This window comes from Neomonachus schauinslandi, chromosome 3 (genome assembly GCF_002201575.2).
Source record: "Neomonachus schauinslandi chromosome 3, ASM220157v2, whole genome shotgun sequence".
Taxonomy (NCBI): Eukaryota; Metazoa; Chordata; class Mammalia; order Carnivora; family Phocidae; genus Neomonachus; species Neomonachus schauinslandi.
This window is the reverse complement of record NC_058405.1, coordinates 130,409,727-130,436,608: the sequence shown is the minus strand read 5'-3', so window position 1 is coordinate 130,436,608 and position 26,882 is coordinate 130,409,727. Positions and strand designations below refer to the sequence as shown.

Here is a 26,882-nt window from a genome sequence, read left to right as displayed (position 1 = left end):
GATTTATACCCGATTGCAACCCTTTGAAGTTGACATAGCTGAAACCAGATTTTTTGCATGAATTACGCACTACAGTGGAAAAGAAGGTAGGCCACTCAGAATATGACTCATCACACAAAAGAAAACTAAAGGCACAACTTCTACTGTGTATTTTCTGGGAATCCCACACTCCTGAGCTAGGTGAGGGTGGTACAGCAGCGAAGTGCCCTGGGCCAAAGGCTTCAACAACTGCACAGACTTATTCATTTGTCTTTTGGTGCCTTTTGTCCCAGTGACTTCCAAGTCCATTGATCAAATCCACCATAACTAATTACTTAAATCCAGTGAGCAAATGAGATATTAACATTCATTTTAATTCATCTCAATTAAGTAAATATAAACCCAACAAAAGGTTCCCTAAGTCCAAACTTAAAACCTCATTTAATTTTCTCCCTAAAATACTATAATTCAAGTTTAAATGCCATAATTTATTTCAACACTGTATGCTCCATCTATGAATTCTACAAATCAAAATTATTCATATTTACTGAATTTCTAAGGCCTCCGTCAGAGAATTTTTAAGTGTCCTTGAAAATAGCTTTTAATGATTTCTCTAGGCCTATTCAACCTAAGTTTAACTTGTTATTCCCTAAACCGAAATAACTTTTAAACCCAAACTTACTTCTAAATCAAATATATTCATGGTGGTACTATTTCAAATTCATCGAGACCCAAGATAATAGATGTTCACATTTACATATGAATGGCTTATTAACTCAATAAGTAAATTGATTTTGGAGAAACAACTGGTCTTTCAGCCTGGCCATGATTTCAGTGTTATCCCTACTTAATTGATGTAACAGATTAAGCACTTATTTCTCGACACTAAAGTCAAAAGCAAAATTTTGGAGTGTGTAGGATTACAGAGCAAAGCTATGGGAGCTAGAGAGCCGTATAATATCCTAAAGGCCATTTTCAGACCTGGAGCTAATGACGAGTCAGGAATTGCCCAGAAATTGCTTCATTCGCTCCATTCAATGTTGACACCAAGAAACCCCACCAGCTACAGTTGACCCCATCTGACCAGTATACAAAAACCTTTTTGAGCAAAGGCAAAATAGTTGCTCAAGTATACACAGTTGACTCACTGTTGATGGTGTGTAACTGCCCCTTTCAAACCACACACTCTCCAGGATGGGATCCCCACTACAGGCGCCTCTCAGTGTGGGGCTCAGGTTAGTACTCAGCTTCGGCTGCAGGGATGATTCCTTCCTACCCGCTTTCTGCTACATCCCACCAGTGAGCCTGGCTTTCCAACCTCTTGCTTTTGCCCATGATATGTGTTTAGGCTTTATTCCTGCCTTTTTGACATGGAATTCACACTGTACCCGGGACGTGTATACAGGTACTTCTGTCCCCTGCCAACTCTGGCTTATCTGAGGCTTCCCAATTTCTCTTCTATTCTGACTTAAACATGTATCTACTCTTACTCCAGTCCTATTTCTCACCCCAAATGTACTGGCCCACACCCCAATATCACACAGTTGAAGTTGTGCCTGTGAGTCAGAGGAGAGTACCCAGCTCTGAAAACACTCAAGAGAGAAAGCAAAAGTTCAACAGAGTTTCTATGCCTCCAAGCTTGCGCACCCTTCACCTACACTTGACTGAGGTCCCAGACATCAGTTTCTCAGGCACATCGGAGGCTTTGGATATGACCTACACAAATATAATCATAAAAAGTAAATGAGAAACACAGAACTAAGGGTTATCATATCTGTCTTCTGATTCTTCCTCCGCCACTAAGCTCACACCACCATGCGGTCTTGAGTGAGTCACTATCCCTCCAGACCTATTTCCTCATCTGTGAAGTTAAAGGGTTTTGTAATCTCAAAGTTCTCTTCCAGCTATGAAATTCTCTATTGTAACTGACAAAGGTAATTGTCAAATGAATTCTCAGGCATGTTCAAAGGCTTAAGATATTATCTACTGTTGTTAACTCATATCATTTCTTCCTCCCATTAACAAAGACAACGGAGACTCGATTATGTATTCTAAGTCAAAGATGTTGGGGAAGATTCCCATATACACTTTTATTCTACTAGCATATCAGAATGAGCAATCCAATGCCCCTGTTGATTAAAACACTCTGAAAGACTCATCCGCATCTACTTCTCACAAAAATCTGCTAAGTCCCTACCATGAGCCGGATTGGGTTAAGCATTTTATTGTAATTATCTCCAATCCTCACTATCTGAAAGGTTAGTATGATCTCCATCTCACAAAATCAGAGAGATTCTTTAACTTACCCAGAGTCACAGCTCCAATGAGTGGTGGTGGAATTCAAATGCAAGAGGTTTTGGGCAGGCCCACTAGTAAAGATCTCAGTGAGCAGTTAACATGTCAGTCTCAGGTAATCAGAGCTCACTAGCTGCCTGTCACACATATTCATGCAGTACAACTTTCTATTGCATTTAACAGTGTTTACACTGTACCATTCTCAGAAGATGGGAAGAAATAGATTCTCCTAGGAATCAAATTCTCCCAGGCTTCACATTGGTCGTATGTGAGAAAATAAAATCTGTAAGAAAAAGTTATATATGTGTGTGTGTGTGTGTGTGTGTGTGTGTGTGTGTGTGTGTGTGTGAAAAGGCACATCTACATTGTATATATAAAAAAATCTAGTTAGAAATTAGAACATGTTGATGACCCTATCATTTTGAATAAGTAAACATAAAAATGGACTGAATAAAAATGAAGCTTAAATAAATGGGAAATAAATCATTTATTTTAACTCAGAGTTTTATAATTCTGTCTTCTAAAAATGGACAGGAATGAGTACTACCAGGTAGTAAGAGATATTATAAAATTGCAAGAAAAACAGCCAAATGCAATGGAAATTTAGTATATGATAGAAGCAAGATTTCAAGGCAGAGGAAAATACAGATTACCTAATAAATCAATGTTAAGACACTGGCTAGCCAATTGGGAGGAACAACTAAATCATTCAACAAGGAACAAAAATTCAAACATTTAAAAAAACATTATAGAAGAAAGAATTTTTGTTAAACTTAAACTATTTAACTATTCCATGTTAAAGTAAATAAATGTTTTTTTTTTTAATCTCTAAGCCCTCTTGAAACCCCAATAAAACCACTATGAAGAATAAACAAGGTACCTGACCCAGCCAAGCAGAAGTCGCTAAAGCCAGACTGCCTGCCAACAGCGGGAGTCAAAGAAAGACATCCCACTCTTTTACACACACAAGAACCACCTGGAGTTCTGAGAGTGTGGATTCTGACCCGGCAGGTCTGGGCTCAGGCCTGAAGGGCTGCATGTGTAACAAACTCCCTGGTGATACGGACAGAGGCTGCTGGTCTGCAGTCTGTATTTTGAGCAGTGAGTCTTCAGAGTAGAGAATGCCAGAAACATTCAAAAACTGTAGGCACTGGATACCTCTGGAGGTTGTGGAGCAGAAGGACTAGTCCAAAGTCTGTACAAGGAACAGGTCAACCTCCAGATTTAGACCTCAATGCAAGGTGATCGTTCTCCCCAGCCCCAGCAGAAGAGGGGTGGTTGACTCCCGGAGAGGTTCAGTCACGGAGGATCTGACCTTTGGGACATTAAGCACAGTGACCAAAACTGGATGAAGTGAAAATCTGCAAACCAAATAGGACCTTCAGTTCCATTTCATTGCTCAGCTCTCAAAATGTGCGTAGCAGGCTCACAGCCTTCAGGCAGGTAGGAGGAGGGCTGTTTTCTGGGGAAACTGACTAGCTCAAGAGAAAGTACTCTAGAGGGAAAACAGTGATTACAATCCCCATAAAACCGAAACTCTTCAGCCCCCCCAAAAAATCATAATTAGTCAAAAGACATATTAAAAACATAAGAAATATTTACAATATACATGAAAGATAGCTCATTTATTTTTGCATAGAAAGCCTGTATAAATCAACAAACACTACCGAAAAGACAAAAACATCACATAATTCATAGAAAACTAAAAACAAACAGCTTTAAACATATGAAAATGTGCTTAATTTCACTTAAAAATAAGGATAAATTAAAATACCACTTTTCACATAGTCAATCGGCAAACATTTGAAAATTCAGTCACACATCACATTAGAAATTTTCCTTAATTAGTAGGAATATGAACAGATGCAACTGCCTAGGATAACTTGATAATACCTATCAAAATTCAAAATAACCCAGCAACTTCACACTAATAGTTTATCCTTAAACAATTCACATGTAAACAAACACATATGTACAAAAATAGCCACTGTGGCATTGCTTTTAATAGCATATGACTGGAGGGTGCCTGGGTGGCTCAGTTGGTTAGGCGACTGCCTTCGGCTCAGGTCGTGATCCTGGAGTCCCAGGATCGAGTCCCGCGTCGGGCTCCCTGCTCGGCAGGGAGTCTGCTTCTCTCTCTGAACCTCCCTCCTCTCATGCTCTCTATCTCTTTCTCTCTCTCAAATAAATAAATTAAAAAAATCTTTAAAAAAAAAAAATAGCATATGACTGGAAATGACCTGAAGACACAATGATAGATGACAAGTTAAATAAATTATGATAAATATGTATTATATGTTACATATATTTATATATGCTAACAAATATATGTCAAAAGTCTACACAATCACTTAAGTGAGAAAGTACAAAGGAGTATATATAGTTTGTATTAAATATCATTTATAAAAGATACAGATATTTGGACATGCATAGAAAATTTTCCAGAAAATAAATGCAAATGGTCATCTCTGAGGAGGGAATTTTAGTTTTCACTGGATATCATATTTTATCATTTGACAGTTCTTCCAAAATAAGCATGTATTGACATTTTCTTTATCAGTTTCCTTCCCAAGAGTTATACAGGGCAAGGTGATGATAATAGGATGATAAGAAAAAGAAAGTTCTCTGGGGCGCCTGGGTGGCTCAGTTAGTTAAGCCTCCAACTCTTGATTTCAGCTCAGATCACGATCTCAGGGTGGTGAGATCAAGCCCCACATCGCCCCACGTTGGGCTCCTCGCTCAGCATGGAGTCTACTTGAGATTCTCTCTCCCCCTCTGCTTCTGCTCACTTGCTCACACTCTTTCTCTCTCTAAATACATAAAATCTTAAAGAAGAGTCTAGAGAGGTGCACGGTTAATGCAGCAGAGCTGGAAGCTTAGAGTCCTTCTTCTGTCCAAGAATCAGTTTGGGGGAGATGAGCTAACTTCTATTGCTACTTTCTTTCTGAACCTGAGAAACGGGAATAATAATAATTATAAAATACAAACTTATTTCAGTTTATAATCTCAAGCTTACGGCATCTACTATGACCTTTATTTAATAAGCTTATATCTTATAAATTCAAATCCTTTCCAACTCAATGCCTTAGGCTCACTTAGCCAAGTGCAACAATGAGTCTGAACGTGCATTCTGAGGAGGTAACTCTACCCTGATTGGTGTGGAGACTTGAAGCCACCGTGCTTCAAGACCAAACATGACCCACAGAACTGTAAACACTACACCAGGGGCAGGAACCAGTAATCTTGAGAAATGTTTGCTTGATGTAAATGAGTCCAACAACCTGATTTATAAGTCATTATGTGCTTTACATCGTTTTTTTTTAAAGCCAAGAAATATTATTCACAAATAACTACTCAGCTACTTCATATAAACTTATGGTTTCCCAGCTCAAGCCGTTGGACACAACTTCCATGAAATACCAAGCAAAATATTGCATATAATCACCTACATATTTTTCAATAAAGTTATCACTTCTAGCGTTATTTTTTATACATTCATTAAATTTAGTCATTGAATCTAAATTTATGGTCTTCCTTTACTTATAATTTAACCAAATCCGTAATAACTTTTCTATGGTTTTCGAGCCATATATTTCAAAAAGAAAAAAATACATAAATTCCACAATGTAAAATTCATTTTCAAAGAGTTACTTTTTAAAAACCACCCTGGAATGTCTTTATTCTTAGACAAAAGATGCATGTTCAAGTACTTAAGGGTGATATGTCATAGTATCTGCCATTTATTTTGCATGAACGAAAAAAATATGATAAAATGTTAATCATTAAATTTCAGGTGGTGAGAATAAGAATGTTCATAGCATTTTTTTTAGCTTTTTGTATATTTGAATATTATATAAAGTCAAGAAATTTTAACAACTGCCATTCTACAGGTGTAAGAACATACCCTCTCCCTAAACAAAAAGGCACAATGAGATAACATGGTAACTAGGAGGTAGGATGCTATGGACAGTCCGCTACACTAAAGAATATAACCAAGTTCCATTGATTAAATCTTCTCTTGAGTTCTAGATTTTTAGTTTACTCATTGAGTTTTCACTTGTTATTTGTTGATTGAAAGTTTTTCTGTCAGAGGGGATGAATCATAAGGTAACTACTCAGATAATAAATTATTAGGAAAATTCACACGAGAGATTTCCTTCCACGATTTCTTGCACAAGATAATAACATTTAATATACCAGTAACTGCCTTTTATTTGTTGTAAAGAATGTAGCAAAACACTCACCATTTTTGTTAGCTAAGTAAGCCAAAGGCAATGAGTTGCAAAAGATGTAAATATAGGAGATGAAGGTTTTTTTAAAGAAATGGCTGCCGTAGATGCCACAAAGTTCAAAATTACAAACTTGAGTGAATTTCTCATTGTATTTTATAACTATTATCCCATTTCTCTGGTTAAAGAAAATAAAGTGAAAATGTCTTCATGGCAGATACTATTAAATTTCCTTCCCTGCCTTTATAGATTAGGGCAGTTTGTCAAAATTACTTCACATTTGCAGTAGGTTACATCAGGATGGAGAGGTTTTCTCATTCAGTGTTGGGTAGTGGGGGCTGGTAAATTGATATAATTTTTCTCAAAAGGTTCTGGCAGCATTTATTAAAATTTTAACTTTGTACATCATCTGACCTAGAAATTCTACTTCTATGTTAACTCATAGAAGTACACCTGAGTAAAAATAATTCTGTACAAGAATGATGTTACAGCATTGTTTCTAATAGTATTCACAGAAAAACAGTTAAATGAACCATGAAACATCCAAACAATGGGATACCGTGCAATTATGTTAAAAAGAATAAAGTGGCTCTACATTCACCAACCATGGAAAATCTTCAAGATGTAATGTTAAGTGAAGAAAAAGTTTCAGAACAGGACTTAAAGTATATCATCCATGTTTTAAACAAACTTTATATTTCCATGTGTGTGTAGGTAGGTAGGTAGGTAAATGCAATGAAAAGGTTCTGAAAAAAGATACGTATCAAGTGCTAATACTAGTCACATCTAGGGAAGAAAGTTGAATTGAGAAAATAGCGAAAATGAAAAATTTTGCTTTTTTTCTGCAATGGAAATTTTCTTATGAGATTATAGACGTACAACACTAAGATTTTTTAAATAATTTTTAAAATGGAGTAAGAGGTTTTCTATTTTTAAATGTTCAAATGTTTCAAATACTGGTTGTTTTGTAGCATAATTAATGTTAGATAAGGAAACATTTCAAAATCCACAAATTAAAATTAACACATTAGAAATTAACAGTTACTGCCAAGATAATACTGCACCAAGAGATTCATCGTACATTGTTTTACATTTCCAAAACAGGGGAGGAAAATTCAGAAGTCCCATTTAAAACTAGTGTGAAAACCCCATTATCCCTAAGCATGCATAATTTGGGAAAAAAATATTGATACCACAGAGCTCAAAAAAGCTCTGGAAAATTTGTACATAACTGCAGTGCTATGGCCATTTGAACATTTCAGACTCATATGAAATGGTAATCACAAAATGCTGAAGGTTTCATCAATACAACATATTATTTTTATTTTTTTTTAAGGATTTCTTTAATTTTAGAGAGAGCGAGTAGGGGTGGGGGAGGGGCAGAGAGAGAAGTAGAGAGAATCCCAAGCAGACTCCCCACTGAGCACAAGCCTAGTGCCAGGCTGGATATCATGACCTGAGCCAAAATCAAGAGTCGGCCACTGAACCAACTGAGCCACCCAGTTGCCCCCCCCATATTATTTTTAAAGAAAACCATTCAATTATGCTATAATTATGTCCCAAAACAATATGAAATTTTAAAAAGTTGATTTTACAGTATCCCCTCCTTTATAAAAATAAGCAGAAAATGATCCAATATTTTCTGTGTTTCTTACTAAAGGGCATGTATAGGACCTAGAACAACCTTAGGCATAAAAATCCCAAAATAATAAGAAGCAGAAAACAAATGAAAAATAATTACCCATAGGAATATAGGAGGTCATCAAACAAAAATTTTAAAGAAATTGCAGGTCACATGATCACATCTCAAAAAAAAAAAAAGAAGTCAAAGAAGAGATACTAGGGTTCAGAAAAGTGATTATAAAACTACAAAAAAATTTGCAAATGGAAAGAGCCATAGAAGAGAAGGTAAAGATTAAGAAAAGATTAAACAGGGGCACCTGGGTGACTCAGCTGGTTAAGCGACTGCCTTCGGCTGAGGTCATGATCCTGGAGTCCCAGGATCAAGTCCCACATCGGGCTCCCTGTTCAGCGGAGGGTCTGCTTCTCCCTCTGACCCTCCCCCTCTCATGTTCTCTCTCTCTCTCTCTCTCTCTCATTTTCTCTCTCTCTCAAATAAATAAAATCTTTTTAAAAAAAGAAAAGATTAAACAACATGAAAAGCAACAGAATAAACAGGATAAACATGAATGAAAGAGATACCTGTTATATAGACTAGAAGGAAATTAATAGAACCACAAGGAAAAAAATATTAAAGTGATTACAGAGAATAGGTGGATATGAAGGGCAGACTAAAGAAATCTAACATATTATAATTGGTATTCCTGAAGAAGAGAAATGAACAAATGGAATAGAAAATATAACCAAAGATGGACTTAACTAAGAAAAATGTAGATTAGAAGTGACATGTTTTTAGGGTGAGTATAATTTTAAAAACACAAACACAGCAAGTCGTAAAGATATTATTTTCAGGGCACCTGGGTGGCTCAGTCGGTTAAGCTTCCAACTATTGATTTCAGCTCAAGCCATGATCTCAGGGTTGTGCACTCCATGTGGAGGCTATTTAAGATTCTTTCTCTCCCTCACCCTCTGTCCCTTCCCCCCTCTCTCTCTTAAAAAAAAAAAAAAAAGACAGTATTTTCAAAACAAATACAGTATCTCTAGATCATAACTATCTAGTATTTGAAATACATGGCTTTTTCAAATCCCAAGTATATGGCAGCTCTGATTTTCTTGTCTCAAACTACAAATCTTCTCAAACCTTCCACATTCAAGGAACAGGATACAGAAGCATTTCAACAAACTTATTTGCCTATCCCCTACTTAACATCCTTAACTTGTTCTTAAGAAAGGGATGTAAAGATACCGTATTTTTGTTCCTTTATTAATGTATATCCTTATAAAACATTCTTACTAACTACATAAGGTGGGAAAGAAAAGGGGTGTTTTGACTATCGTTCTCTCTCACTTTCTCACATGCGCTCTCTTTCGTTTCCAAATAATTTCATTTATTAAATTTTATAACCAAATACTAATCAGGTTTTGTACATAAACACACACATTTATCCAAGCATGTGCACAAACTTAACAGAAAGATGGTTCCACATGTGGTGGCAAGTACCAAAGTTCCTTCATAAAGAACCAATGACCTTCAGTTGAATATTGGGTTTTGATGCACAGATTAGGAATTAGGGTTGCCTCTTATCTTCACACTGCAAAGAATAAAAAGTTTGTTTCAGGAAAAATAAAGCACTTTTCTAACACCACCATATGAATGTTTGTTAAGCAAGCAATGATGGCATGTTTGAGGGCTGGGTTTACTAATGGGTATTTGCTGAACTAGGGTTCCACCAAGATGGAATTTTAAGCCAAAGTTGGGGTTCTATGCTCCCTTTTGTTATATACCCATGGCAGCATGTGTTTTCTCTCTCTCTCTCTCTCTCCCCTCCTTTCTCTCTAGGTCTCACTCTCTCCACATATGAAACACTGAGCCTCAGAGCCAAAAAGACTGTGATTAGTTTCACCTCCAAGTATTAAGTATAATCTGTGTCAACTCCCAAAACATATCACCATACACTACGTACTTTAGCAGTTCCCATTCAGAGCAGCTTCCTGGCTCTTTTAGGCTGGCTTTTAAAATAGGGCATAAGAGTTCTAGTAGCTAAATGCATCCAATTCAGAAAAGCTTTAGACAATTTGAAAGAACTGACATTCCTTAGATTTGACCCCTCAGTAAAGAATTAGACATTGGCTGCAAAATAGAATGGAGATTGATGGAGAGAAAGGCTAACCAGGTTTGGTTCTGCTTTTAATGGAACATGTTTATCGTTTGAAACTCTCGCCAAATAATAATCCACTGTTGTACAATTGTGGAACTTACCCGGTTCTATTTTTCTTTTTTTTTAATCAGGAAAAAAAAAGTCTAAAACCATGAAGTTATTTTTGAAAACAAAAAGAACATTTTTTCCATATTATTTACTGTGTATTTTTTAACCCCAAAAATTAAATAAACAAAGTGTGAACTGATAGCACTTGTTAACTATCCTTTCAAATGGATTTGGCCCAAACTTGCAATTGCCCTGGGAAATGTGAGCAATAACAGAACAGCTGGTAACTCCCGAGCTCAGGACCAAAAGGTAAGGAGGCCAACCAATCAAGAGATTCAGTTTGCCTGGGCTACCTTAGATTTGAACACAGAGGAGGCTCTGAGCAAGAGGAAGGGGTAAACAGAAGATACGGAAGTGCTAAGCAAGGAGCTAGCAGCTGAAAGCAGGGATAAGCTGTGGTCTGAAATTGGTGCCTAGGTGCCCTCCACCCATTCTTCCACGGCTTGACTCTGCACCAAGGCACCGGCAGACTGGGGGCAGGCACAGGATGTGCCACTGCAAGCCCGTTTGCCTGCCTAGAGACCCAAGCTAAAGCCGACCTCTGAGCAAAGCAATGTCTGAGCACTGACATTTCTTAACACTTCCCTTGTTCAACTCTTAAGATAGAGTTCACTGCAATATTTATTTCGGGAGCCCAGTGGTTTCAAATACACCACAGGTACCTAACACTAGCAAAAGTGAGCATTACACGGTGTAAGACTCAACAAAAGCATGAACATAAAGTACATACACAGAAAACCACTTGACTGCCTGAATGCTCCTCAGAAATAACTGCTGGTTAAGAACCACCACTAGTACATCTATTTTTGTTCTCTTCCCCAGTCCCTTTACAATCCTGCAGGCAGCCATTTAAGTGCGGGTGGAAGGGGGAGGAAAACAAAACGGTGCGTATGAGCTCTGTGATACAGGATAAATGTGCTCAGGAGGAAACACCACACCAAGAGCGGGCCTTGGGTGTCTGCACACTGGGTTCTGCCCTCTGCAGCTCCCACCCACCCTTAATGGGGCGCCCTTCAGTCACCTGGAATAAAAAGGCCATGAAATGTGGTAACTGACAGTGGGCAGGCAGTGCCTCTCAATGACCAGGGAAGCTTCTTTCCTCCACCACCCTCGCTCACCCTTATGGAGAGACAGAGTAGCCATTTTTATTGTGAAAACACCCCTGGCTGATGACCAGACCAGCATGGGTTTAACAATCAGGTGAGGTGAACAACCGTTCCAGTTTTTCCTGGACTGAGGCGTTTCCTGCAACAGCCCCAGATAAATGGAAACCAGCTGATCACTCGACAATGGCACTTTGGGAGTACAGAGCAGCCAGGCTCTGCCAGGACCGAGGTGGGTGGCACAGGACAAGTCACTTTATCTCTATAGGCTTCAGAATCCTAAAATATAAAATGGGAGGGGAAGATTCTTAGCTCTGCCAGTATTTCTCAAAGTGTGGTTTTCAGAGCATCTGTGCCCTAAAACAGCATCTGGAGGTGGTGTTCCAAAAGACTGGGGGGAAGGGCCCGTGGTAGGAGCAGTGCGCCCCGGTGAGGAAGGGTATTTTTTTTAAGATTTTATTTATTTATTTGTCAGAGAGACAGAGAGAGCACAAGCAGGGGGAGTGGTAGAGGGAGAGGGAGAAGCATGCCCGATGCGGGACTCGATCCCAGGACCCTGGGATAATAACCTGAGCCAAAGGCAGACGCTTAACTGACTGAGCCACCCAGGCATCCCGGGGTTTTTGTTTTTTTTTTTAAGATTTTATTTATTTATTTTAGAGAGTGAGCACAAGGAGGGCGAGGAGCAGAGGGAGAGGGAGAGAATCTTCAGCAGACTCTGCACTGAGTGCAGAGCCCAACATGGGGCTTGATCCACAACCCTGAGATCCTGACCTGAGCCGAAACCGAGAGTGGGACACTTAACCAACTGAGCCATCCAGGCACCCTGTGGAGGGGTGTTTTTTCACTCTACCATTCTGTTTAGAATTAGCTTCACATGGTGTTAATAAAAAGCAGACCAACTTTTACTCAATGTTATTGTTCTTTTTTAAACTTAAAGGTAATGCACCTGCTTACTGCATGCACCCTATCTCCCACCACCGTCTCCCACTTTGGTACATCACCTGTGTCGGACACACAACAGACTCATATATTTTTTTTTTTTAAAGATTTTATTTATTTGACAGAGAGAGATACAGCGAGAGAGGGAACACAAGCAGCGGGAGTGGGAGAGGGAGAAGCAGGCTTCCTGCGGAGCAGGGAGCCCGATGCGGGGCTCGATCCCAGGACCCTGGGATCATGACCCGAGCCGAAGGCAGACGCTTAACGACTGAGCCACCCAGGCGCCCCCAGACTCATATATTTTTAAGTGAATGAGTTTTCAACTTCCTTTCCTTTGATGCTATTAAATTACTACTGAATTAAAATAGAAGCAGTTTTTGGTAATTTTGTCATTCTACAGCACTGTGGTTTCATCTCTGCCTTCCAACCTCATTTAAAAGACAACCCAAAACAAATGTCATATTTGATCATCCTAAGATATCTTCTATCAATGCCTACAAAAACTAACAGGCTTGTTAAATTATTTACACAGCAAACCACTTACAAATGATTTCTAAGCTGTTCAGAGCCAGAAATGTGCCTACAGTAGAAAGCAGCGGCAGCGGCCTTCTACACTAATTTGGTTAGGCAAGGGTAGCCATATTCACACCAATGCAAGTTCAAATTTGGGGCACTTTGTTTCTCTTACAGAAAAAAGATACATATATTTGTTATTTCCAGCCAATTTTGAATGTTTGCATTTTCATAAATATGATCCCAGGGATGCTAGACTGAATTTTTTTCTTAATAAGGATCAAAGACAATCCACGAGGCTTACAATTCTGGAAGAAATTGATAAATATCAGTCTCAAGGCTTTCCTTTTTCTGGGAGGCTCTTATTAGAAAAAAAAATTTCTGAGCCATCTAAATATACAATCTCAGCAAAGTGCGTTACATGAGTGTGAGACAGACAAGACCCAATTCTTCACTAACCTGCAAAGGGTTGTTTTCTGCCACCTACAATTGGAAGATTCAGAATCTTCCTTGGGGGTAAGAAAGAAAGAGGGAAAGTGAGAAAGGAGAAGATAATAGGGGAAGTAAAACCCAAACCCAAACAGTTTAGAATGGGGTCTATAGTACATGTTCATGACACAAAGGTAATGCCAATAAAGGTTTTCAGAAATCTAACGATAAAGCTCATTTCTGGAAATCAGGGCTCCAACAATCACTCAGAAAGCGATTTCGGGGGGAGCACGTGTGTGCACCTTGAATAAACCTGAAGAACTAGGAGAAACTACTTCCATAAATTAGGCATTGCTCTAAACACAATGAATGCATTATCTCATTTAATCCTTGCAACAACCCTCCGAGTTAGAAACTGAACACAGAGAGATTCAGTAATTTGCTCCTAGATCTGCAGCTGTAGGTGACATGGCCAGAATTCAGCCCAGGTCCTTAAATCAATAAAAATGGCTAATTTGATATTTGCCATTGCCAGTAACGGAATACCCAATCAATTTTCCCTTGAGTCTATGTGCAGTAAAAAAGGACTGCTGGGGCCAGATGGGGCAGCGAGAGAGATTGGGATACTTGCATAAGACATCCCTCCACTGAAAGGCAGCTTCCTGAGAAAACTTCAGCCAGAGAAAGACCATCACTCTTGGGCCCTCTCCAAAGGCACAGCCCCCGAGAAAGCTTCAGGCTCCAAGTGGTACAAAGCTGTCCATCACTTGTCCAAAATGCCACCATCAGAAATAGTTTTCAGCCACCAAATACAAGCAAATCTCTGGCCTAAAACCACATCAATATTAACAGTTGAGAAGAAAAGGCTAAGAAGCATTCTCCTCCCTAAATAGGCATAGTGCTGAAGGGATTAGGGCTTCGATGCCTGCCTAAAGCCCTAAATATTTACTCTTCAACAGAACAAGTAAATCCTCCAGTTTCAGGATCAAATATATAAACAGGTCCTTCTGTCCCCACAAACTGCACCCTTTCTCCACACCTCAACCTCCACCCCCCAACCTCCACCCCCCCACACACACCTAACACATTAAATCACATTACAGAACATTACTTCTCAAGTACTAAATACTGTACTATGGTATCAATTAATTTTTTATACAATGTGTATTTTTAAGAACCAGTTTTTACTGAGACCCCTTTAAACAGATTTTCACAGATAGTCTTCCAATATCACAAAGAAGGCGTATTCCCCATTTTACAAGTGAAGACATCACATTTCAGAGAATATGCTGCCCACTACTATATAGCTGATAAAGGGCAGTGTTTGTTTGGATTTTAACCCAAGTTCCATAATCTCTGTGATATCCGATCCATTTTTTTTTTTAAGATTTTATTTATTTATTTGAGAGAGAGAATGAGATAGAGCATGAGAGGGGGGAGGGTCAGAGGGAGAAGCAGACTCCCCGCTGAGCAGGGAGCCCGATGCGGGACTCGATCCCGGGACTCCAGGATCATGACCTGAGCCAAAGGCAGTTGCCTAACCGACTGAGCCACCCATTTTTCTTTTAATTCTCGGAATTAAGAAAGTACATTTGTAATTAATTGCAATAGATGTATAAAACAGTAACAGTTTGAACATACTGTCACCCTTGAGTCTACCCACATACTCAAAGATACACACACCCACTGGCTTAAAGCCCTTACATTCTCTTAATCCCCATAATGCCTAAGCTTGGATTGCTTGGTTCTCAACTTCCCTTCACTCAAGCTCTTGTGTCCAAAACTGCCACTCTGCTTAAACCAAGTCACTTTATTCTGCATTGTAATGGTGATCTATGAAGACAAGATCTACAGAGCCACTTAGCTGACAGCTTTTACTCTCATACTTGCCAAAGTGTCCCTAGACAAGACTTTCGATGGTTTTCTCTATCCCCACTCCCACTCTTACCTACTACTCCTCTGCTCTCAAGACCAGCTTGTGGTTTTAAAGGAAGAAAGGAAGGGGAGGAGGTAGGGAGAAAGAAGACAAAAGGAAGGGAGGAAGTGGGGGTGGGGGGGCAGAATCCCAATCAGAGCATCAGGACAGCAACAACAGCTTTGTAACCTGAAAACCTCAAAGATAAGATGTGACATTTATGTAGACGCTGGCAAGTCACAAACAAGTATTATTCTTAGGTCACTGTGTGAACAAGCTTACCTAGTAAAGGAACGCATCTTTCCTGTAATGAAAAACCATTTGTGTATCTCTAACCCCACCCCTGCCAAAACAACCCCCACAATCCAGTTCTGAGGTAATAAAAGCAAAAGTAGGAATAAGAAGCAGGAGTGGTTCAAGAGAAGTCCATTTTGAAGGCTAGTAGTGAGAAAAAGAAAGTTCTCCTTAAAAAAAAAAAAAAACACCCAAAATATTCTCATAGATGAATTATAGGAAGCAGTGTTTCGTACAATGACCAAACATTAGCATAAACTTTGAAAACTATTTTTCAATAATATGTACCTGCCTATCCTTACTGTTGATTACCTTATAGTATGCAGCATTTGAGTAAAATCATGTTCAGATTTTCAAGTATTTAAATTATTTACTTATAAGGGGCGCCTGGGTGGCTCAGTCGTTAAGCGTCTGCCTTTAGCTCAGGTCATGATCCCAGCGTCCTGGGATCGAGCCCCATATCAGGCTCCCTGCTCAGCGGGAAGCCTGCTTCTCCCTCTCCCACTCCCCCTGCTTGTGTTCCCTCTCTCACTGTCTCTCTGTCAAATAAAAGAAATTACAAAAAATTTTTTAAATTATTTGCTTATAAAACGGATGTCAATTTAAAATGAAAGACAGAGAAGAGGGTCAGATCTGATCTTCTTCCCCAGAAAACCTTCCATTGGATATATCTGTGGCCTAGGCCACTTGCCTTACTAGAATTTTATCCTATCATCCTGGTTTGCTTTAAATGGATTGTGAAGTCACTAGGATGCCTTTACTTTAATCCTAGAGCTGGATCCTCTGAAACTGTGCAGTGCGCTTTTCTAAAGACACTGTATTCTCTTCTGTACCTACCAATTTACTATTATTGTCATATTAACACATGGACTGAAGGCAGCTGTTTGGTTGAAATACCTTCCCAAAAGGCCCAGGGTACGTAAGTGCTCTCTGGACTTGAACCTTCCTCCCATCAGACCTCACCTCCCCCCAAACCATGCCAGGTGATCCTGGAGAGAAGGGATCTCCTAGTCCACAAGTCCAATGACTTTTGCATTTTAAAAGAACATAAACACCGAAACAAAATAGTGCTTGATGAAACGGAGATCAACAGGACTGGGTTGTTTGTTCCTAACTAGAAAATTGTCGAGCCTAGAAAATGAAACCAGTTATTTCTAGTAAGTGACTTTTTTAAGTCGGTGAATCTTCTTTATTTTTCTGTTCTTTTTAGCTGTGGTAAAATAAATACACATAACCTAAAATTTACCACCTTAACCATTTTTAAGTGTACAGTTTGCGTTAAGTACATTCACGTGGAGCAACCATCACCACCAATCTAATCCATCTCCAGAACTCTTTTCATCTTACAAAAATGAAACTCTATACCCATGAAACAATAACTTAGGATTGCTGCCTCTCTTCAGCCCCTGGCAACCATTCCACTTTCCGTCTCTATGAATCTGACTATCCTAGGTACCTCATATGAGTGTGATCATACAGCGTTTGTCTTTTCGTGACTGGCTTACTCAACTGAGCATAATGTCCTCAAGGTTCATCCATGCTTTAGCATGTGTCAGAATTCCTCCCTTTTTAAAGCTGAATGATATTGTGTTGATGTACACACCACATTTTGTTTATCTATTCATCTGTCGATGGACACCAGGATTGCTTCCACTTTTTGGCTATTGTGAATAATGTTGCTAAGAACATAAGTGTGCAAATATCTCCTTGAGACTCTGCTTTCAATTCTTTTGGGCATATACCAGAAGTGGAATTGCTGATCATATGATAATTCTATTTTTAATTTTTGGAAGATATTCCTTATTCTTTTCTACAGTGGCTGTACACTTTATATTCCCACCACCAATGCACAGGGTTCCAATTTCTCCACATCCTCACCAACACTCGTTTGTTTCTGCCTGCCTTCCTCTTTCTTTCTGTCTTTTCCTTCTTTCTCTTCTTTCTTTCTTTCAATAGCAGCCATCCGAATGAGTGTGAGGTGGTATCTCACTATAGTTTTCATCTGTATGTCCCTAATGATTGGTGTCTAATAAGTCACTTTTAACCAAACATTCAGAGAAACAATACAAGAGTTTAGGCTCTATCTCAGAGTTTTCCTTCATAAAAACCCATTCATTCTTTTTTTTTTAAATTTTATTATGTTATGTTAATCACCATACATTACATCATTAGTTTTTGATGTAGTGTTCCATGATTCATTTTTTGCACATAACACCCAGTGCTCCATTCAATACGTGCCCTCCTTAATACCCATCACCAGGCTAACCCATCCCCCCACCCCCCTCCCCTCTAGAACTCTCAGTTTGTTTCTCAGAGTCCATAGTCTCTCATGGTTCATCTCCCCCTCCAATGTCCCCCCCCCTTCATTTTTCCCTTCCTACTATCTTCTTCTTTTTTTTAACATATGATGTATTATTTGCTTAAAACCCATTCATTCTTAATCCCTCAAACTTCCTCCCAGCCCTTTCTGCCTCATCCTCCATAATAAAGTCAGGATATTATACTATTTCATCCTCTCGCCTGTATCCCTTCCACTGTGCAGAATGTGAGAAGCTTTCTGCCTGATGATGATGACTCAGGTTGTGGGGGAGAGGCTGAAAGCAGAAAGAAACGAAAAGTGTAAACACAGGACCCAAGAAACACAAAAACAAGACCATTCTGCATTTTAAAAAAATTCAAAGGCTACCACTTTCCTACCAAAAATGTTGGAAGGCTCATCCCAACAGGAAAACATACATGAATTCACAGAAAGCAAAATACAAATGATTAGTAAATATCTGAAATAAGTTCATCATTAATAACAAAACATACAACAGTAACTTTTTTTCAACTTGCAAAGCAAAAATATCTTCAAATGATAATAATTTGTATGCTGATAAGGAAGTACAAATGGATATAATCTTTCTGGACACTAATTTGGCAATTTGTGTCTATCAAGAATACTAAAATATTTACCATTTGAGGCTCAGAAATGCCACTTCTCGGAAACATTCCTTAGGAAGTCACCAGGAGTTGAGAGATTTATATATACAAACAGGAAACAGCCTAAATGTCCAACAACAATATGGAGACTGGTTAAAGGAATTATGGTGGATCTACATCATCTCATGATATTTGCTTTAAAACAGATCACCAGGGGCACCTGGGCGGCTCAGTCAGTTAAGCATCTGCCTTCAGCTCAGATCATGATCCTGGAGTCCCGGAATTGAGTCCCGGGATGGAGACCGGGTCCCTGCTGAGCGGGTTGTTGTTGTTGTTGTTTTTTAAGGGGGGAAGGGCAAAAACCAAAGGATAAAATCTTAGTTAGGAATAAGGGTTCTCAGGGCATCGCTAGTATAGAAGGATCCTTGTGCTACAAGAAGCAATTTTGCTTACTTATTTTTATAAAAAAAAAATTCCCTAGAAACATTAAGTGACACAACTAGTTACTGGCAAACAAAATCTGGAACCCCAATATCCTGACCCAAAAGTGTCTAAGAAATGAGCTGATCAAATGAAGATGGGAGGGAGGAAAAAAAACCGTAAAATTTTGAGAGTCATGACTTTGTAAGAAATAGATGACCAAAGGTTTTAGAAAATCTAATTTGGTTTGGTGGTAGAAGAAGGAATTTAAGCACATGTAATCGACATTCAGAATCTTCTATGTGCCAAATGGGCCCAGATTCTCAAGCTCACCAACAAAGTGTGAACAGGTAAGTGAAACAAGTGAAGAGAGCCTGAGGACAGTGCGGTGATCTCTTATAAGCCATGGGACGGGTTTGCTGATAGAAGAAATTCACCTTAAACCCCATTTCCTTTCCATTGACACCTACCTTTCTCCATCACTGAAGAGAAACCACTTACAAACTAGAATCCAACCAAAAAAATCTAACCCCATCCATGAAAAATTCAGATATTTTCAAAAGTCATAAGTGAACTCCAAGTGCTAGTGTCATTAATCCCTGATGACATGAAATCATTTGTGATAAAGTTCTCACCTGCCTCCCTCACCATTCTAAGGCACTATCCATTAAGAGTAACATGATGCCTTTTATCCATAAATCAATCTACTACAAATAGCTAAACTATTGCACCCTGTAAATGCAAACCATTTATTTTGCAAGATGAGAAAGCTGTACTAAAGCTCTGCAAAGAATACCATCCCTTTGATTTTAGGTTGTTTTCCAACAAAGCATCCATTGTAATCCAATTTTCCTTTCCCAGTCAGAAACTGTAGGAACAACCTTATTGGGTATGACCCCAACTCTTGCTTCTAACACCAGTCTGGCAAAGCAGATATCCATAGTTTTAATCTGAATCACACCATATTGAAAGTGAAATACGTGCATTTATAGAGTTAAATATTCAAGACTGATTGCATGACAAAAACCGTAATCATATGCAAATTGTCATCAAGTACTCTGTCTTGGTCCATTCAGGCTGTTACAACAAAATATTATAGGCTGGGTGGCTTAAAAACAACAGAAATTTATTTGTCATAGTTCTGGAGACTGGGAAGTCCAATATCAAGGCACCAGCAGATGTGGTGTCTGGTGAGAATAAGCTTCCAGGTTCACAGCCAGCCACCTTTTTATTGTGCCCTCACGTGGCTGGTGGAAGAGGCAGGGAGCTCTCTGAGGCCTTTTTTACAAGGGCACTAATCCTATTCACAAAGGATCCACCCTCCTAGCCTAATTACCAACCCCCCCCCCAAAGTCCCCACCTCCTAATAGCAACACCTTGATGTTTAGGATTGCAACTTATGAATTCTGAGGGGACAGAAACATTCAGTCAGTTGCAAATTCTTTCAAAATATATTGGATGACATCAGTCTCTTCATTACAAGGTACATTACAGGAATATCCTTCAGAAATCAAACTCACCTGACACTGCTTTTTCGTGGCAGACATTCACTCATACCTCTTCTCTCCCCTCTAACCATCAGGAATATGTCCTCATTCATTCTCCCTGCCTTCCTTCCCCTCCCCCCTCTTCTCCTAGAGGGCCTCACCCAAGGCCGCTGGCAAGGCAAAGATACTAAGTAAATCCATAAGAAAAAGCCCACTGGGGCGCCTGGGTGGCTCAGACGGTTAAGCGTCTGCCTTCGGCTCAGGTCATGATCCCAGAGTCCTGGGATCGAGTCCCGCATCGGGCTCCCTGCTCCTTGGGAGCCTGCTTCTCCCTCTGCTTCTCTCTCTCTCTCTCTCTCTCTCTCTCTCTGTCTCTCATGAATAAATAAATATATAAAATCTTTAAAAAAAAGAAAAAGCCCACTGGACAGACATCCCCTCGCACTACTGAGACACTACTGTTCCTTGAAGGTTTGAGGGCAGCAGGTCATTTGACTGAACGAGCAGGCAAAACTGGTGTCAGCCTCCTGAAAAATGACACTTCTCACATAGCTTGGCACTTTGAGAGCCAACCTGACAGTAATGAGTTTCTCATTTCATAACCAGTCATCATAAGAGGGGCCAGGTTGATTCTAGGGTCCATCTGTCTGAGGAAAGAGAGCAAGTGCTTTCTCTGCGGAATCGTCTTTGTTGATTATTCCGAAATATTGTAGCTTTTTGGAGCACAATTGATAATAGTCCAAATGATTCTTTTGATTCAAATCATAGTTGAAAAATACAAGAAACAAAACCACTGGCTAAAATACTTGTATGAAAAAAATCTCTTTATTCTTAGATTACTTATTTCTACCTGCAAAAAATGACATTTAGCCTGCTCAAAGTTTCGTGAGATAATAATTAGCAAGCTACATATATACAGACTACCTATAGGAATCGGATAATTGAGGGGATGAAAGCAATCTTAGATTACAAAGGCCATCTGCTTCACTGGATAGATGAGAAAATAAGGCAGAGAGAAATTAGGCAGCTGCCCCAGTTTGAGGTAAGTTTGACTAGAATTTGAACGTTCTGACTCCTAATCGATACTTCCTGCATCTCTCTCCTAAACCCACATGGAAGAAAATGTACTAACATTACCTGTTACAACAACTCAAGGAATTTTTATTCCCCAAAAGAAATTCAGAACTTTAATCCCACATTTATGAATACTATAGCAACACATTTTTTAAAAGACTTTATTTGAGAGAGAGAGAGAGAGAAAGCACAGGAGCAGGGGGGAGGGGCAAAAGGAGAGGGAGAAGCAGACTCCCTGCTGAGCACAGATGGAGAGCCACTCAGGGCTTAAATCCCAGGACCCTGAGATCATGACCTGAGATGAAGTCAGATGCTTAACCCACTGAGCCACCCAGGCACCCCTACAGCAATACATTCTAAAAAGTGAATTTGGAAAAAGCCATTTATTATAATTCCATAGAATGGCTTATTAAGCCTTAAGTATTAAATTTAAAAAATCATCAAATAGATAATACATTATTAAATATTTTGATCATGATGAGCACTGAGTAATGCATAGAATTGTTGAATACTATATTGTACATCTGAAACTAATATAACACTGTATGTTAACTATACTGAAATTGAAATTCTTTAAAAATGTAAAATAAATAAATAATATTTTGTTCCTTGTCATCAAGCTAACTACATAACGGTATACCCTAAAATTTTCATTCTAGGAGAAATCATGAAGTTGTTTTTAACAAGATATTTTACTTTGTCAATCAAGTAATATCTATAGTGGCCCCTCCTGTTCTATCCAGAGTTAAGTGCAATATAAAGGCTATGCTAAAAACCACCAAGCTTAGGGGCTATTCAGAGACTCAGCCAAAAATCACTGAATTTAGGCTGCTCCATTTTTAACCAACCATGCTGGGCATCCATATTGTTGCCCATATGGTATATAACACAGCATCATTCTGGCCACCAATGCCTCCACTGTCAACACCCCAACAGTGGAGTGCAAACAAAAAATAAGCCTGTTCAAACGAGCAGAGCTCAATCCAGTCCATTCTTTAGTGTTTCTCTTTAAAAGAGAAAAACGTAAGACTAAGGAGAAGGTATTCAAATTCACAATTTGGGCCTCAACGAGGGCATTACAGACCCCATTTAACGGAAATAAAGATCCTGGATAACGAGATATTTCATAGATATGTTCTCAACTTTGAAATAAATGACAACAGAAGCATAAAAAGGATAGAATCCTCAAAAATAAAAAAAAATAATTTTTTAAATACTTATTTAAGTAATCTCTACACCCAAAGTGGGGCTCAAACTCACGACCCCAAGATCAAGAGTTGCATGCTCCTCCAACTGAACCAGCTAGGCACCCCAAAAATGAAACATAAATTTTAAAAAAAGGAACCGAATCTGGAGGGAATTATTTCTATTATAAAAGCATTTCGTTTTACAAAGAGACTCATAACAGGCTTCTTTAAGTCATGCTATACATTACAGAATACTGCAAAAGAAAGATTTAAGCACATGTTAGAAGGGTACTGAAAGTGAGTCATATCAATGATAACAATATCAGCTGATTCAAGTTCAGGCCCTTGGTGGATGCTGAGATGAAGGCCACAGGTTGGATGCCAGAATGTGTTATTTAGGTGTGAGAAGAGGAGAAACATGCAGAACTTGTAATTCTGGATACAACTATACACTGGATTTTCAGAGACTGGAGAGTCTGAATGGTTAAAGACAGAGTTGTCACTAGTATAAGAAGAAAAAGAAACAAAGCAGACACCCTTCCAAAAGTCAGTAGCATCGTGTGGTACATGGGCCATACTGGATTACTATGCTGAACATTAATCACAAACTTTCAGTTTCCATACAGGCCATTAAATTCACTTCTACTTGAATCAATGGCCTGAAAGAAACTGGAAAACTCTCTACCTAGCAATAGGAGGACATTTGCTGTGACTGAGAGTTGAAAGCAGCTGACCCTTTTGTATAAACTCTAAGTCATGGGATTGCGCAAAGGAAGAAAAAAAATGTTCAGGAAGAGAAATAACAAACTTACAGTTTTCAACTTAAATTACATCCGTTTTTAAGTTTTTTTTTATGGCAGAGAAAGTCTAAGTACAAAGCTAAATTTACTTTTTTTCAACCTAATGAATAGCCTGCAATCAGCTTTCTGCATATAGGTCATTAGCCGGCATGCTTTTGTTATCTAAAACAAGACTACACACCTCTTTCAAATGCATTTGCTGATGACAAGTGAGCCCAGGCAGAATTGATCAGATGTCCTAAGGCAACTGTGTGTGGAGCTCCTACTAAGGATCAACACGGAACAACCTGCTGTTCCCGAGAGGCTGTTTTTGGAGAGACTGCGAAGTTAGATAAGAGTTCCTATTTTCTGTAACTAAACGTTTGCTCTAGAAGCAACTCTAACCTGCAAACACACCCACTTTTTCACAGTAAGTCTCACTGCTAGATAGGATCAATGAGGCACCTGCGCTGGATTTCAATTATTTTAAAATAGGTCTTTAAATCTGTTCCTTTGTGCATTTCAATCTCTGCATGTGAACAGCTGACTTCGCTCAGAAGCGTCAATACTGCCCGTTGAAAAATACAGCTTCCTTAAACAAAAGACACTTTTTGTTCCCACGAAGCTTTTTCTGTTGCCATTTCCAGAAACAAATGACACAAAAGGCAAATGCTGCCATCCTCAATAGCGGTTTTAGACAAACAGAAACAGCAAACAAAATAACAGCAAAAGCTTAAGAAACAAAACCAGGGGTGAGTTGGGGGCAGGGGAAGAGAGGTGGAGTGGACGTGAGAAATAGAGTCTAAGCTCTGTGATCTAAGAAATTCAGCCTTTACTGATGAATGGGGGGCTGGGAGAGGAGAGGAAGGGGGGGGCGAGGTTTTCAGTTGAGGAAAAGAATTACGGGCTGCTGTCCTGGTTTTGTTTCAATAGCTCCCTGGGAGTGCACAGCACGCAAAATCGAGTTTTGTGACTAAGACCGATTCAATAAGAGTAACACAAGTTTGTTCATGACACAATGGAGCTACTAACCAAATCCGGAAATTAAACAAACAATAAATAACAGTTCTTTAAAATGCTTTAAGTGTCTCTGGTACAAAAGTTTATGGTTATTCATAGGAAACATCTATCTATTTAATATCACCATGTTGCAGGCTGTGCACCCGTCCTGCCATATCCTCTTTTAAGAAAACCGCTAATGACCTGGAGTGCTGGAAGCCTAAAAACTATTGTCATCTATCTCCCCGGACCGTGAGCCTGATACTCAGTGTCACTGATAGAAACTAAACAGCGGCCAGAAGCCGAGGAGTCCCTGGCGAATTCTTCTGAAGCCGGGTCTCTACAATCCGCGTGCGGGAGTGAAGGGACTGGAAGTGTGCACCGTCCCTCCGCCCTCCCGGCGGCGCGTCCGCAACGTTCCAGGCTGTCAGGTGGGTGGCGACGAGCCTCGGCGGGGAAGCCCTGCCCGGCAGCGCGGCAGCCCGCGGGGCGGAGAAGGGCCAGCCCCGCGGAGTGCGCCGCGTCCCGAGGCCGGCCGTCGCTCACCTTTGTTCGCCGGCGCTCGCGGCAGGGAGGGAGCGGGCCAAGGAGGAGAGCGGGGGGCGACCCCCACGCTCCGCGGCCCCTCCCAGGCGCCCGGGAGGAAATCCGTAGGCTAGCCAGATCCTCCCAGGCTCCCCGAACGGCAGCCTCGCTGAGGGGTCAGCAACCCCTTCCCGAACACAAAGGTTGGGAGAAGCGAGCGCGAGCGTTGGGGACACGGGTGCGTGCGCCAGAGAGCACGCGAGTGTGCGTGTGCGCGCGAATGTGCGCGCGCGGGTTCGTGTGCGTGTGTGTGTGAGAGAGAGAGAGAGTGTGTGTGTGTGTGTGTGTGTGTGTGTGTGTATAGGGGGAGGGGAGGAGCGCTCCAGCCCTTCTTACCTCTCGAAGATGAGCCGCACCATGAAGATGCAGAAGGCCAGGGGGAAGGCGAGATAGAGGTCCTCAGCCTGCGGGAAGGTGGCTTCCTCCGTGTTCTTCAGGTCCGCCCAGGTGACATTGTGTGGGAGCCAAAATCTCTCGTTCCAGAACCAGGCTAAGATCCCTGCCATCTTGCTTTGTCCACTCCAATCGTGGGCTCCCGCGGCCCGCCGAGCTTTCCGCCGCGCAGGGCGCCGGAGGATGCGCGCGCGGCTTGCCCGAGCCTGTGCCGCCGCCGTCGCCGCCTCCGCGACTGCTGCTCTCGAAGGCTCGCGGCGAGCCCCGGTTCTCTCCTCCCTCTGGCCGCGCTGGGGAAAGGAGCCGCCTCGCCCGTCACATGGCAGCCTGGGCCGCTCGTCCTGATTGGCTCACCCACGCGTCAAGCAGAGAGGCACACGCGGCCAGCTCGCCCACGCCCGGAGGATAGGGCGCAGCCGCTGCGCCCTAGGCGCAGGAGCTCGGCTCCCGGGAGTGCAGGCAGGTCCTGCGCTCCCCGCGCTCTAGCTCCACGCTCAGGACAGCGACCTGGGCCAGGCCCCCCCAAAACGCCCTAGCCTCCCGGCTTGCTCGCACATGCTCAGAACGCCGGTTCCTGCCCCCACTGGAGTTTCAGGGGTCTCAGCCCGCTTCCCGCGCGCCTACAGGCGGTGGGGAGGCAGGTACGGGTCGGAGCGGATCTTCAAAACCACCCCTGCTTTGAGAGAGAACAGCAAAAGAAGAAGTGGGGGGGCTCAAGGAGCAAAGGAGGAAGAAGTCGCAGAGAAAGAGCCATGCACTCCCGCGCTTGGAGAGGCAGGGTGGAAATCAGGAACTGGGGCGGGATGGTTTGGCAAGAGTCTGCCTCGCCCGATCCCTGCCTTTTCCCCATCCCTGACCTTCTGGCCTCTTTTACTACTGCTCATCACCACACCAGTTACCCCCAGGGAACAAGGCCCTCTATTTTAATTTATGAGGTGGTAAGTGAAATTAGGCACTTCGATGCTATTTGTTAATGATAGTGAGGATGATGATAATGATACTCTAAAGGAACCACTAAGAAAATGCCATCGGACCACATTTCGGCTTCACATGGATCAGTAGAGAACCTCCACTCTGCTATCTGACAGGTTTATTATTTCTACTTTTTGAACTTAAACCTTTAAGGTGTTAGGTCTATAAGGCCTAGCCCAGGCACCTTCACTCCCACAGTACATTTCCTCATTGATACAGTGAACCATGTGGGTCAGTCAGTTCAGTAGCCCGTGCAGACCTGGTCCTAGGGGTATTTTGTTCATTTTTCTGCCTGGTTCTGCCAGTACGTTGTAGGGGACACTTCTGAGAGGCATATAAATAGGCCCTTAACACACACTTCTTTATTCTCCCTGCCCCACCAACCACCACCCTCTTTTCACCCTTTCCCTTTAAAGCAAAACTCTAAAGAATTGCCTGTATTTATTCCATACAGTTTCTCTCTCCTCCATTCTCTTTT

At 40.8% G+C, this 26,882-nt stretch overlaps 1 protein-coding gene across 2 annotated transcripts in view; it reads right to left on the bottom strand.

Moving 5' to 3' along the window:
• Window positions 1–25,682, bottom strand: part of CERS6 (ceramide synthase 6) — a 304,965-nt gene extending 279,283 nt beyond the window's left edge. For both annotated transcript variants that reach the window (XM_021702773.1, XM_044913668.1), the window contains exon 1: window positions 25,376–25,682. In XM_021702773.1, the coding sequence (XP_021558448.1) occupies window positions 25,376–25,545 (170 nt within the window). In that variant the 5' untranslated portion in view covers window positions 25,546–25,682. The remainder of the gene's footprint in view (window positions 1–25,375) is intronic.
• Between the last annotated feature and the right edge of the window lie 1,200 nt (window positions 25,683–26,882).